The sequence below is a fragment of the Pan troglodytes genome, chromosome 10 (genome assembly GCF_028858775.2).
Source record: "Pan troglodytes isolate AG18354 chromosome 10, NHGRI_mPanTro3-v2.0_pri, whole genome shotgun sequence".
NCBI lineage: Eukaryota > Metazoa > Chordata > Mammalia > Primates > Hominidae > Pan > Pan troglodytes.
The window spans coordinates 132,476,088-132,489,676 of record NC_072408.2 but is presented as its reverse complement, the minus strand read 5'-3'; the positions used below and the strand labels follow the sequence as shown (position 1 = coordinate 132,489,676).

At 42.0% G+C, this 13,589-nt stretch overlaps 1 protein-coding gene across 9 annotated transcripts in view; it reads right to left on the bottom strand.

The window, feature by feature from the left end:
- Nucleotides 1-2,551: 2,551 nt before the first annotated feature.
- TMEM132B (transmembrane protein 132B) overlaps nucleotides 2,552-13,589 on the bottom strand; it is a 505,248-nt gene continuing 494,210 nt past the window's right edge. For all 9 annotated transcript variants that reach the window (XM_054664703.2, XM_063785293.1, XM_063785292.1 and 6 more), the window contains 3 exons: nucleotides 10,639-10,909; nucleotides 8,964-9,155; nucleotides 2,552-8,031 (listed from right to left, as the gene is read on the bottom strand). In XM_054664703.2, coding sequence (XP_054520678.2) covers nucleotides 6,886-8,031; nucleotides 8,964-9,155; nucleotides 10,639-10,909 — 1,609 coding nt within the window. In that variant the 3' untranslated portion in view covers nucleotides 2,552-6,885. The remainder of the gene's footprint in view (nucleotides 8,032-8,963; nucleotides 9,156-10,638; nucleotides 10,910-13,589) is intronic.

The following is a 13,589-nucleotide window of genomic DNA, read 5'->3' as shown; positions in this document are numbered from 1 at the left end:
ATAAGGGTCACAGCAGAGGATAACTACAGAAAGGAAGTTACTTGGCGATCAAGTCCCTCCATGGGCCAGTTCATCTTTGGGCATGTGAACTGGTGGCTCTGGGGTAATTCACTGCACTGCAGCAACTGAGATGGCAATAGGTCCGATGGACATTTCCAGGTGTTCCCGATGGAAACGGTCGCCAACCAGATTAATGAAATGAGAAGGCTGAGTGCCTGGGCCAGTGTGCTTATCAGTGCCAGATGTGTGCTCCTTCTCAGCCTGTAATATTCATGGAAATGGAAAATGCTTCTACTATGTGGGAAACACATGGATAAAACAGAGATCCTAAAGCGGTTATGATGGAGGAAAAAGGCACGCTCTTTGAGGAAGCATCTCTAAGTGAAATAACTATATCATATGGTCAGTGTTGACACTGGCATTCTGTTATTTCATTCAGAAAGTCAAATTCTTACAAAGGAGATAACAATAACGTGGCAGACTATTTCAGCTCCAGCCTTATAATGGGAAACAGAAAGTCTCACTTGCTTTTTTGGCCACCGGAAGTACAGAAAGATGTGTCAGGTCAAAAGTTATTTCAGCCATCCCAAAGAAGTAATATTTCCAAACAGGTTTGAAAAAAATCAGCATTACATAGACCCCAAATCCCAAAGCGGCATCCATCTCTCTGTAAAGTGCTTTACTTCAATGGGCAATGCAGATGTATAGAGAGGTCTTCTATCCTCTCAGTTCCTGCAGCATCTAAAGAGACTCCCGTGAGACTCTTGTCGTTAACATGAAATTACAATGTTTCATTTGAACAACTGACCAAGAGCAGCATTAAATCCAAAGAAATTTTAAAGGCATCTCATAGAATATGAAGATTGTCCTATATTGTAAGCTGATAACATTATTGCTTGCTTGGACTGGGAAGATAATTTCCCTAATGAACTTGAACTGTTATTTCTTATCTGGAAAATGATGGTGTCCTAGTTGTCTTGAGTCATAGAATAGTCTATAAACACAGTAACCCAGATGAAAATGTTTCTGCGCTTTTTTTTTTGTATTTTTAAAAATTTCTAAAAGCAAACAACAAAAAAACTTCAGAACCTATCTCAATTGTATAAAACCATAAAGAAACTAACAGGCATTAAGGATTTCAATACCAAAAAATTTCAAATGCTGTGTTTACATTTTGCACTCACACACAAAACCTAAAGTGTTCATTCTTTTACAAATCTTATTTCAAACTTTCTTTTATCCTTCTTTTTTTGAAACATATTTTACTAAACTCTATATATGCATGCACGCTGAGATCTGGGGAGAACTGGTTAAGTTCTTTTTGTTTTTCTTGTTTTGTTTCTGTTTGAGACAAAGTCTCACTCTTATTGCCCATGCTGGAGTGCAGTGGTACGATCTTGGCTCGCTACAACCTTCACCTCTCAGGTTCAAGTGATTCTCCTGCCTCAGCCTCCAGAGTAGCTGGGACTACAGGCATGCACCACCACGACTGGATAATTTTTGTATTTTTAGTAGAGACAGGGTTTCACCATGTTGCCCAGGCTGGTCTCAAACTCCTGACTTCAGGTGATCTGCCCACCTGGGCCTCCCAAAGGGCTGGACCAGTTGAGTTCTGTGTCAGTGCTCCCATGTTCCCAGGGAAAAGACAAGGAGGAAGCTGTTAGTGCAAAACAGTTACCCAAAGTGCTGAGAAGCAATTCTGATGGGGCTGGGGTTTTGCACCTGGGAGCACATTTTTGGCTCTTTTGCTGCCAATAGTTTAGAGGCAGGAAATCCTGCCTCAGTTTCACAAAGCCAACTCCTGTGTTTACACCCAGTTACCTGAATGATGTCTGAAGGGCCTGGAGAAAGACTAGGTTTGGTATTGGGCATTTATTATGACACGTCAAATTATCGCCAAAGAGGCATCCCTATTCATCCTAAAAGCAAGGAGTAGCATTTGCCAGCATGCCAAAAATGACTCTGCAGTTTCAAGAAATACACACACACCAACAGAGAGCCTCTAGCCCCTCTAGGCACTTGGCAAGTGTACCACCCGTCTTTCAGCTGAAACATCTACTTCAGCCTCTCAAAAAGAATCCCCGCCTGTCCTGTGGTTTTCTTAGGTCTCTAGAGCTCTGCCTGTTCTGGAAAGCTCAGCACCCTGGGCCCAGTACAAAGCCCCTGCCCCAGATACATATACAAGACCAAGCCATTGACGAGCAAAGACCAAAGGGTGGACAGAGGTCAAAGGCTCTCAAACACCCGCAGCATCATGCATTTCAGCACTGACTTTCAACATGGTTTGACCCTGGACGGGGCCATGAGAAACGAGATCTTTTTCTGAGACATCTGGAGAGAAGCTTTCCCCAGCCTACTAGGATAACAAATAAGAAATGTTTTCAAGGTAAAATACATTGGCAACTTTTAAGAAATATTTTCTTTTGATGTCCATTTATTACTGCATCAAGGGTATTAAAATCTCTGGCTGAAAAGAAAAAATAAATCTATATTATAGCCAACCATACAGCTGCTTTATGGAACATGCAGATAAAATAATGAAACAACTGAAGAATGTTTAAATGTTTATTTTCATGTTAAAAACGATGTGTTACCCTGTGGTTAGAATATACTTTTATGCTGAAAAATGAAGTCACTTTATTTCCGAAATATTTCCAGAAAAAAAGAAAAGAAAAAAATCCAAAAGTCAAGAAGAATAAGATGAAAATGTTCTGGCAGATTCCATCATCAATCCCAACATAAGCCACAGCCTTTCTAGGCCAGAATTCCAAATTCAGTGCATTTCATGATGTTATTAGGTCTCAAATGTTTTTCCCACTATCAGTTTAGATATTTTTGAGTGGGATGTCTGTACATTTAAAAGCTACGATTTTGCATGCTTTCACTTTAAAAAACTCGGTGTTTCATTATATTGCCTATATTACATACAAAAATATCTGCAATCCATATTTTAGCATAACTTTTCCACCATCCATACCGTCCCTTTACATGACAGGTGATATGCATTACATCACACATATATAATTTTAATAAAAGGTGAGGGTTGCTGAGTCTATAAACCATCTATTGTGTCATTTACAGAGAATGAAATGGAAAATTGAGACCATTTTTAGGTAACTCGAGTAGAAAACACACTGGTGTCCCTGACTTGTAGGGTTCAGATGAAACCACGCTCTGTGGTCCTTGCTGTGAGACTGAATAGTTCCCTCACAGAGCCTTAATAGTTCTCTGACAGGGCCCCGACATCCCAGTAATGGGAAGACCCCTTTCTAAAATAATGAAACAAGAATGCTACCAAAATGCACAAAGGTGGACATTCTAAAACTTAAAAGTTAGCAAGTTACAAATTACTTAGTCTACAGATGTGGCAATGGGACAAAAATTAATCAACTTTCCCCCTGCATGACTTTATAAATAGAAACTTCCGTCTACATAGTCAGGATTATTATAGTCTGGGAATTTATCCTGGCCAGTGTGCAATATACAACAGCTAGGAAGACAATTATTCCTTCTCTTGGGACACATGGAGTATTCTGAGGTTTGCTAGGTGCTGTTTTTCCAGGGTAACCTTCTATTGTCTTTTCTTCTTGCCTTCTCTCAAATGCAACACACCTGTGTGTTTAAGCATCAGTTCTTTGGTGTGGCAGCTGCTTCTTGATTCCTGTGCTCTGCCCTCTACTGCAGCACATCTGGACCCTGGAGGCAGCGGTTGCAATCCTCAATGGTTCCAGGTCATACGCTGGTCGTCTAGCGTCTGAACCTCCCTTCATGTGACCACAGAGTTCACTGTCTGGTGCCTTCTCAAGAGGCTTGCTGGTGTCTCCCTCAGCAGGAGTCTGAGCATTCCATTCCCATGGGAGAGGAAGGGACTTTTATAAATGTTTGGTTCAGGTTGTTTATCAAGACTAATAATTTGGGTCTATCAGCCATAAAATCCTGGAAAATCCAGGCAAATGCATGGTCCCCAGAAAATTAGATTTCATGGCTTAATGGTTTATATCTTTACCCCCATTTTAGATATTTTGGGGCACAGCACCTAATAGTTGTATATTGACTAGCTGGAAAACAAGGTGCTATAACCCATGGTTTATAATCTTCAGGAAATATTTAGAGGAGGAAATGCTTTAATGACATTCTTTCATGAGAAATAGTATCCATGCCAAATCTGAGAACAATTGACAGTCACTGTTGATTCTTACTAAATAGTTTGTTGTCTGGCTCTTCAGTATTCACACACACACACACACACACACACACACGGGTATATGTATGTATATGTGTTTATATACATCTGGGTGTGGGCTATATGGTGGAAGGAACCCTTCCCCCATGGCCTTCCATTTGATTGTTATTTTGAACTGACTGGGTTTTAACACAAAGGAGCAAAGGTGGCTACACAGGAGCTGTATCACTCCCGGTGACTCTAAGTTATCACAAGAAGCATCTTCAGGACTGCGGCCAGTTTCCAGCCCTGCTGAGAAACCACTGGCATGTTTGAACGCTCCCCAGTTTGTTCCCTGCACCCCATCAAGCACTGCCATCAGAGGGAATGCTCTAATTTTTATGTTCCTGAATAACACTCCCCATGGCAGGGATAATTTCCTTCACCTCCTCCCCAGTTATACCCCCTACCCAACGTCTCACTTTACCAGTGGGCAGGACCCTGCTGTATGTGTGTAAGAGATTTCCTCCCCGTTTCAGCGGAGGTTCATCATTTTCAGAAATGAATTCCCAGTCTTTCTGGAATGCCAGAGATCCAAAGGGAGAGACGATTGAAAAGCCTCATAGAAGGAGCCGACTCACCTGGATAGCTATGTGTCAATCAGCACATGAGCTTTCTTCGGTCCTGGATGGTTGGCTCTGAGCTACCTCTGCACCAAACTCTTTGAAAAGCTTTTGGCTGACTGAGGAATCTTCCCATAAAGTGTCAGCCATCTCTCTGCAAGCTCCTTTTGCAGCTAATGCCTGGCTCTCCTTGCTTCCTTATCCCATCAAACTGAACTACTTTTGGAACTTGATCAGCTTCAGTTCCTAAGCCCCATTTTATACAACTAACTGAACGCTGGGCTCTGGAGGTCAGGCCTACATCACTTGCAATTTCAGCACTGTTCCCAAACACACTACAGTCCTGTGGGCCAGAGATACAGGAAGAACTTTTTGGCTGCCACGTCATGGCTAGAGGAGGCGGGGTTGTCATGCTCCTACCCAAGGAAATCTATAATAAGAGAACAACTGAACGCCTCTCCTTGGATTAGCTCAGTTATCAGCCATTTGGAGTCAGGGCACTGCTTCAGGTGACCCCCTGCAGATCCTTCCTACTTTGGGCCTTTAAAATCATATTTCTTAGAGATGCAAATGGCTCAGTAAAGCTCATAATGAGGCATACTAGTCCAGTGTCTACATTTCCAATAATACAATCTTAACAAATATGTCATCACATTTTGCTAATCTGAAATTTTTGCCTTAAGACCATTCATGATGCTATTAAAATAACATTTTTATTTAAACATTATGCAGGAGTTGTTTCTTTTTTTCTCTTGCCGTTTTGATTTTTCAATAGCTGTGGTTTTTAATTTTTTTTTCTATAATAGCTGCTTCTTGAGTTCTGGAATAGTCATTTATTTGTATGGATTTTGGGGGGAAACCCACTGCTTCTCTCCACAAATGCACACCCTTGTCAATGTTTTATCTCTGCCAAAGTCATGATTGAGTTTTATTTATTTATTTTTTTTGGTCATTGTATGGATGGATTTCTATATATTGCTAACTTGAACTGTCATTCTACTTATTTAAAAAAAAAAAAACTTTTGTTCTGGTAAAATGGAAAGTGTAATCTGCATCTATTTCCTAGGCAATTTCCTTTCTGTGTAGGTCAATTCTACTTTAAGACTTCAGTTTGGATAGTAAATTGTGTTGGCCACAAAGCACTTGTATAAATACAGCTATGTTGGGGCCTTTTTACCCTCAGAAATGCACTCCAGGAGTTCCCCATGAGTTTTCAACAAGCAGAGAATAAAAATAAATGTTTGTGATTGACAACTTTTCTCCAAATGTTTGAAACTTCACATAGAAAACTGTAAAGAGATGGCCCTCCCTCACTGTATATTAACATTTTAAGTAAAACCCTTTGTCCCAGTGTTATACAAGAAAGTTCAACAACAAAAGGAAGGAAAAAACAAAGTGAGAATAAGCTTCTTGGATACCATCCCTAGATGATGAAGTGTGGAAAACTGGAAAAACCTGACATCCTGCATGGAGACCCAGGAAATAACATGGCATGGCAAATCCCAGGGAAGAAAACTCATGTGTAAATCAAACAGAGCTCAAGGAAAAGACTGAAATTTCTTCTCTTCATGTTTCAAAAAGAATTCCAGAGGTCAAAGGAACAGGTGCAGGTGCAAATGTATATAAAAATAATGAGCAGCGCTCATGACAAATCAGGATAGCTACATTCAGTCATCTTTCATGTATGTCTAAACTCAGGCCAAGGGGCAATAAGTGTCCACTGTGCTTTAAAAGGTCTAGAAATAGAAAAATCAACACCCAAATCTTTTCTAATTCCACATGGCCATTTGTCACGAGATGACTAACAATGTCTGTGGGGTCAGGTTTAATACATTTGCACTGAGCTCGTACCAGGCAGTCCATAAAACTGTTGTCTTAGAATTTCTCCAGTCCCCACATGTGGCTGTTTTAGAGGCATTTCCAGACTTAAAACCCAGCTTCTATAGCTCTCCAAACCTCTTTTACCTGCTTAGAAATGAATCCCACCAGACCTCCACAAATCAAACTTTGTTAAATCATCCCCTATTGCTGATCAAACTCACTGCTCCAGCATTCAAAAAACAGAAGGCATAAAGGTGAATACAAACATAAGAAAGGAGTTTACATCTGGTCTTGCAGTCTTTCCATATAGTCTCTAAAGTCCTGTGAATCCCCCAGCCCCATATCTTGGCAGACCCACTTGATGTTATCATCGCTGTCAAACAGGATGGAGTTGGTGTATGGGCCGCCGTCCTCTGGGAGGATGGTGGTGTAGGAAGTGAACTTGACTCTCTTCCTCTTTGGGCCCGAAGAATTCATAGGTTCATTTTTAATTTCTTTCTCATAGACATAGTCAGAGGGTCTGAGTAGTTGACTATGAAAAGTCTTCTGGGAACTGCCATTCAGAAGGAAGTTCCTCTCCTCGAACTGCAGGCCCCTGTCTATCATGGTTGTGCACTCCTCTGATGGGAGTGTAATGTCAACAGGGTTCTCCAAAAGTTCCACTTCATTCCCAAGCCAGACCCAGTCGTGGGAATGGGGGATGTTGCCCTGCTCACTCACAGCAAACCTTTTGTGTCTGTATTTCCAGGCAAACGCCACGCAGTTGATCAAGAAGACCAGAATGGCCAGACAGAAGACACAGAGCAAGGCATACATGCCAATCTCCAAGTCCGTTAGCCCCCTTGAGGTCACTGTGAGGTCACTAGGATTATTGGGGTCCGGTGACTTCCCTTGAGTGGGGAAGCTTGTAAAGGCATCTGGACCACCACTTTTGAGTAACTTATTCTTCCCTTCCATGGGAGACTGGGGAGTTGTGCTTTTGTTGGTACTTTCCTCTTGGCCAACAGGTGTGCCACGGTGGAACCATTCCTGGACTGCTCTCTCCTGGTTTCCTTCGCGCTCTATGGAATTACTGAGGTGGTCTTTATATTCCCGATTTATGCCCTCAATATCATTGCTGCCTCCTTGGTGCTCATCACTACTTGGTTCGAATTTGACCTTGACATTTCCTTTACCCACGGCAAGAACACTCTTCCTCTTGGTCTTCTGACAAGGTTCACTTATCATCATTTCTAACTTAATCAAAGGCCCTTGTCCTTCACCCTCTGCAACCACAATTGGCCATTTGGACTCAAGGTTTGCCTGGACAGACACCACCATTTCATCCAATGATGAGACAGTAACAGAATAATCCTTAGGATCGTAAATGTCTAAAGGTGTCACCGAACCATCACTGAACAAAATCCAAGAACTTACTATTGCTTCCTGAGGAAAATGAAACCAAAGCATTATGTTATAATCAGATTCCTTCAAATTTGAAAACATAAGTATAATTTCCTATATAAATTGTTTAAATATAAGGAGAAGATTTCTATAGTTTTATAATCTTGAACAGTTCTTGTTATGCCTTGAACTGGTTGAACCGGCATCAATAATGTGCTGTAGCCTCACTGGTACAAGGAATAAATAATATACTTTAATGACTGCATTAAACTATAAATTAATTTATTGCATACATACAATAGAATTTGACTTTGACCTTTTTAAAAACATTTTGAAAGGTCAGGCAATTTATCTGAATCAATTTCAGGTGCAACAAATCAGGCTACTGCTCAAGATAATATCACTTTGAACACTCTTCATTAAGAAGCCAGTGGTGATGGGGCAAAACATGCACTGGCTGGAAGGACTCGGGAAGGTGCATTGTGAGGCTGGCTGGCTTGAATGGCACAGTGGCTCTGGTATCTTTAGAAATAATTTATAGAAGTTTAGAGATGGGAGGACATTTTAGAGTTGACCATACTTATTGTAAACAGTAGCAATTTGGTGCCTGTTAGCCATGCTTAAGTAGCTGAAATGGAATTTCCAAGTATCAAAAACCACCTGCTTTGGCAAAAGTGAAAACACGTGATCCTTTGGTCATGGTCTGGCAGCAGGCTGTGCCTGTCACAGATAAGCCCAGGGGAAAGCAAATGGCGTATAAGGATGTGGTCGGCGTGGAAAAGCACACAACAGGAAATGTGTCTAAGCCACTGAATACTTTTCTCAGAGACAGGGTGGCCTGGATAAGAAGCAAGAAGCTTCAGGAATCCCCAGTCCTAGGCGTGAGGGCTCTCCTGCTCTCCTTCGCAGGATGTGCTAACTGAGAGAGAAGTCATCCCCACTGACCAAGGACGCAGGGTCCCTGGAACGCTCACCTGCTGTGGGGACTGAAGAACATCCAGGGCAGCGGCTGTGGAGACGATGGCCCTTTTGTCTGCTCGGTGTGGCTGCAGGGAGAGAGACATGCCAGCTACGAGCTGCACTCCCAGCTCCGCGATGGTGACTCGGTCATCCAGGACAATCACCGTCTTCTCAGCCAGGATGGAGTCAGACAACGGCGAGAGGACCTGAAAAGTCAGCGAGGAGACTCATGCATCTCTGCTCCTCATGAGCACCATGAATCCCTTAACTGGGGCTCCCAACAAAGTGCTCTCCCAGCCCTTGGCTCAATGCATGCATTTGTGGGAATCGGTTAGGGAAGTGTTATGCTGTTGTTCAATCACACTTCACAATTACAGGAGTTTTATAAAGATCATCTTGGTCTATTTACTTTCCTCTGATTTATGTCATGATAACAGCAGTGTATTTTCTGAAAGAATCTTGATTTAACTTACAGGCAATAATAAAAAACTGTCCATTGATATTAGGTACTCAAAGAGCAACATTTTCCCAACAACTAATATTTAGAATGGCACAGCTGGCCTTAAAACAGGGCAGGCATCCTGTATTACTTAGGTGGACCCAATGTAATCACATGAGTCCTTAAAAGCAGAGACCTTTTCCTGGCTGGGGGCAGAAGGGGAAGCCAGAGATTCACAGTGTGAGAAGGACTCCATCCAGCCATTACTGAAGGCGGAAGGGACCACGTGACAAGGAATACAGGTGGCCTTGGAGCAGAGTGACCCCTGGTGACCCCTGGCTGACAGAGTGCAAGGAAACAGGGACTTCGGTCAGTCCTAAAATCACAGAGAACTAAGTTCTGCCAACAGCCTGAAGGAGCTTGGAAGCCAAGTCTTTCCCCAAACTCCCAGATAAGAGCCCAGGCCAGCCGAGACCTGGAGTTCAGCCTCATGGTGCCCTGAGCACAGAATACAGCAGGCCCACACAGATGCCTGACCTGCAGAAATATTAGCTGACTAACGGGTGTTTTTTAAGCTGCTAGTTTGTGGTAATTTGTCACACAAAAATAGAAAACACAGAACATACCATGTTTCATCCAGCTTTGCCAAAAATATAGCTTTGGCTACAATAAAATCTGACTTAGTTAACTCTGAGCGGAAACATTTTAAGTTTGTATAAGGAAATATTCTGCACCATTTCTGCATAATTATCCTGTCAAATTGGCTAGAAAATAATTTAACTATCACTGTGATAAAGAATAGCTATGGATTATTATATTTTTAAAAACTTTTGTCTACTTTACAAGGTATGATAGAACTAAAAGGTTAAAATTCAAGGTTAGGAGGAAAAAAACTAGCTTTCAGCAGTATAACCACCTTCTATTGGTGATATACAAAATGGAGAATATGATGTTGGGGAAAAGATTATTTACACTACATGTTTCATTTAGCCTTCTTGGTAAAAGGGATTAGATATTTTTCTAAAGCCTCTAAAATACAAAAATTAATCTGAGTTTAGGTTATTAAAATTGGTGAATGCTCTATTGCTTCCCAGGATTCTCTTACAAACAGAGGCAATACATGCACATTGACACACGTTGATATACATGTCCACATGCACATGTGCACACAGACACACAGCTGCACAACAGCATCTACCTGGCCACTCATCAACACAGACTGCTGTTGGGCAAGGCATGGCGGCGTGTACCTGCACCGTGGTTATTCCCGGCTCCCGACCAGCCAGGGTCCTGCCATCCTGTAACTGAGCGATTTTCGCCTCCTCCACCTTCATGAACTCGGTCACAAGGTCAGTGATGTCAAACTGCCAGTCGGGGCCCAGCATGTAGGTCAGCTGCCCTAAGTCAGGTGACTCGGCCACAAACTGGGTGAGAACACGCACTGTGGCGTGCTGGTACTGCAGGGAGCAGCCTCGTCCCTTCTTCTCCTCATCGTCCTCGTCATCGCTTTCCCGGGTAGGCCTGGAGCACAAGGAATCAAAACAGAACAAAGTCCTCATTGTTAAGAAGTTCTGCATGCCCTTGTTTTTCAGATTCTAGGTGAGCCCACAGAATGAAATGAAATGGTCCTTCTCCTGCAGGACCTGCTCAGCCATCTATCCACTCCCTGTTCATTCACTCATTCCGCAAGCACACTTTGATGAGGATGATGTGCTTTCTGCTTGCAACAAGAATGGCAAGGGCAGCTCCTGCCTTCCTGACCCAGACAGAGGCTGAGGCTCTGGTCTTGGTGTCCTGGAAACTGGTAATTTTAAAATCATTCCCCTGTGGGATGGAGGAACCTAAGATATGAGTCAGAACTGCTGTTTGGATTCATTTTGACCCCTCCCATTGGACCTCATGCCAAGTTCTCTACCCTCTCACAGGCTCAGCTACCTCCCCTTGGAAATGAACATAGGAACAGCTGGCCCCTTTCCTCTCTCGTAGTTCCACATGAGGACCAAGTAGGTCAAGATATGATGACACCTCAGAAATGGCCCTTTAGGAACCCCAGACCAACCAGGAACCATCAGCAGTGGACGGTTCTAACACCCGACCTCCTCATCAGCTGAGGCCCTTGAGTCTGTACAGAAAGAAGCAACTTCCTGAGCTTATGGCCCTAAAGTTTGCCAAAGGATCCTCTCCTTCCACCGTCCTACCGTAATCTAAAATCACTGCTCTGTGAGCAAACCTGCTCAAGCTACTGCTAAAACATCTGAAATGTGTCTCTCCTGTTGCCCATCCTGGCTTCTCCCTTCCTTCCTTATGGCTCTGGCCCTTCCTCTCTCCCTGGCACCTGTTATCCTCTAACCTCCACCTGTCCACAATCCACCCTGAGAAAGTCTCTCTGGCTCTGCAATTCCAGAACATTCCCCTCAAGAAGTAGCAGTCCTGTGTCCCTTTATGAGAGTGCTTTGTTTGGTGACTACTGACCAGTCTGTGCCCTCAGTGCCTGGGGATTCTGTCAGGGGAGAAGGGGGGAAGGGGAGCGACTCATGCATGCTGAATCAGACCTACTGTGTGTCTTCTTCCACGTGCTTACATAATGATGAGAGCGGACATCCATCGCCCACGCAGCACACAACAGCCGTGCATATTTAATTCATGTAATCTTCACACACCCCCAAAGAGCAAGGTTGAATTATTTCCCTGATCTTACCAATGAGGAAACCAAGACACGGTTTGTGCGGCCACTCAGCCAGGGCCACACAGCTGGTTGTCTCCCGAGGCAGGGCCCACACAGCCAGACCAGCTGCCCCATCATGTGAGTCCTCTTCCTTTCTATAGCTAAGTCCATTCATCTTCACAACAGCTATGAAACATGTTCTTATTTTTGCATAAAGAAACCAGGCTCAGAGTGGTGAATATGTAGCCCAGATAGCTGGCAATTAGCAGGTCTGGATACAGCTCCATTTGACTTCTGAAACCCACCTTCTTTACTATATGACATTCCGCCTCCCTGAAAGGTCTGAGAACCATTTAGAAAATGATAGAAAAATTTTCACCAGCACAATAGCGTAACAATTTTGGTTTCCCAAAGTAAGAAATGAGTATCTCCGTGAGTAAGAGAGATGGTGTTAGGTGGCAAAGAAACATAGCATTCAATTAAAAAAATTGAATAACATACTGAAAAGTTATTCCCATTTTATTTTCCAGTCCTTCTGAATATGTCACAGGGAATGTCTCTGTTCTGTGCTAGGATGTCTTTAAAGCTTCTCGGAACTAACTACTTTCCTTTAGTTAATAAAGACAAGCTCACATAGGCAGGCAATAGTGTCTACTCAGAATCTAACAACATTGTTTAATTTTCTTTGCAATAATTTTAGGTTAAATTTATTTTATGATAAATGACACTAGTTGACCATTTGTGCTAGCAATGGGAAGTTTCCTTTAAATTAATGGGTAAAATTTAAGAAGAACACCACTAGGCTTGTGTTTCACTAAAATGTGGCAGTATCATAACAATGGTCAATGAATACATCAGATGTTATAAATCCTGTAGTAATGAAACAAAATAATCCTGTTATTTTAGGACAGATTGTATCCTATTCATTTATTTAAACTTTTAATTTCAAAATAATTAGAAATTCACTAAAAGCTAAAACAACAACAACAGAAAAAAAAAAAAAAAAAAAAAAAAAAACAGGAGATCTTATACACTCTTTACGCAATTCCCTGAAGTTAGCATCTTCCTAACTATAGGAAAATATCAAAACCAGGAAATTGGCAATGGTATACATAGAGCTTATTAACATACAAGCATAACTTATTACAGTCTAATGATACCAAAGCTTTGCTACTTTGAGTGTAGATACCTTAGTTCCCTGTAAGTCCCATTACCCTGACCGCTTTTAAGAATACAATTGTTTTAAGTATGTTTTTCTGTCTATCCTAAGTACCACATCAGATAATGTCATAATTTTCCCTTTGAATACCAAACATGATGTAAAAAATTGATGCGAAGGAAAGTCTATCCTATTCAACAGTGTTTTTACTCATTCTATCATTCTTCTTTCCTTTCTGAAGTTCCAAATCCTTTTCCATTACAATTTTTTCTGTTCCATTAGCCACGCTTTAAAGGTAGGTCTCCTGAAACAAACTCTCCAACTTTTGTTCATTTAAGAATGTCTTTATTCTCGTTTCATTCCTAAAGGATACTTTT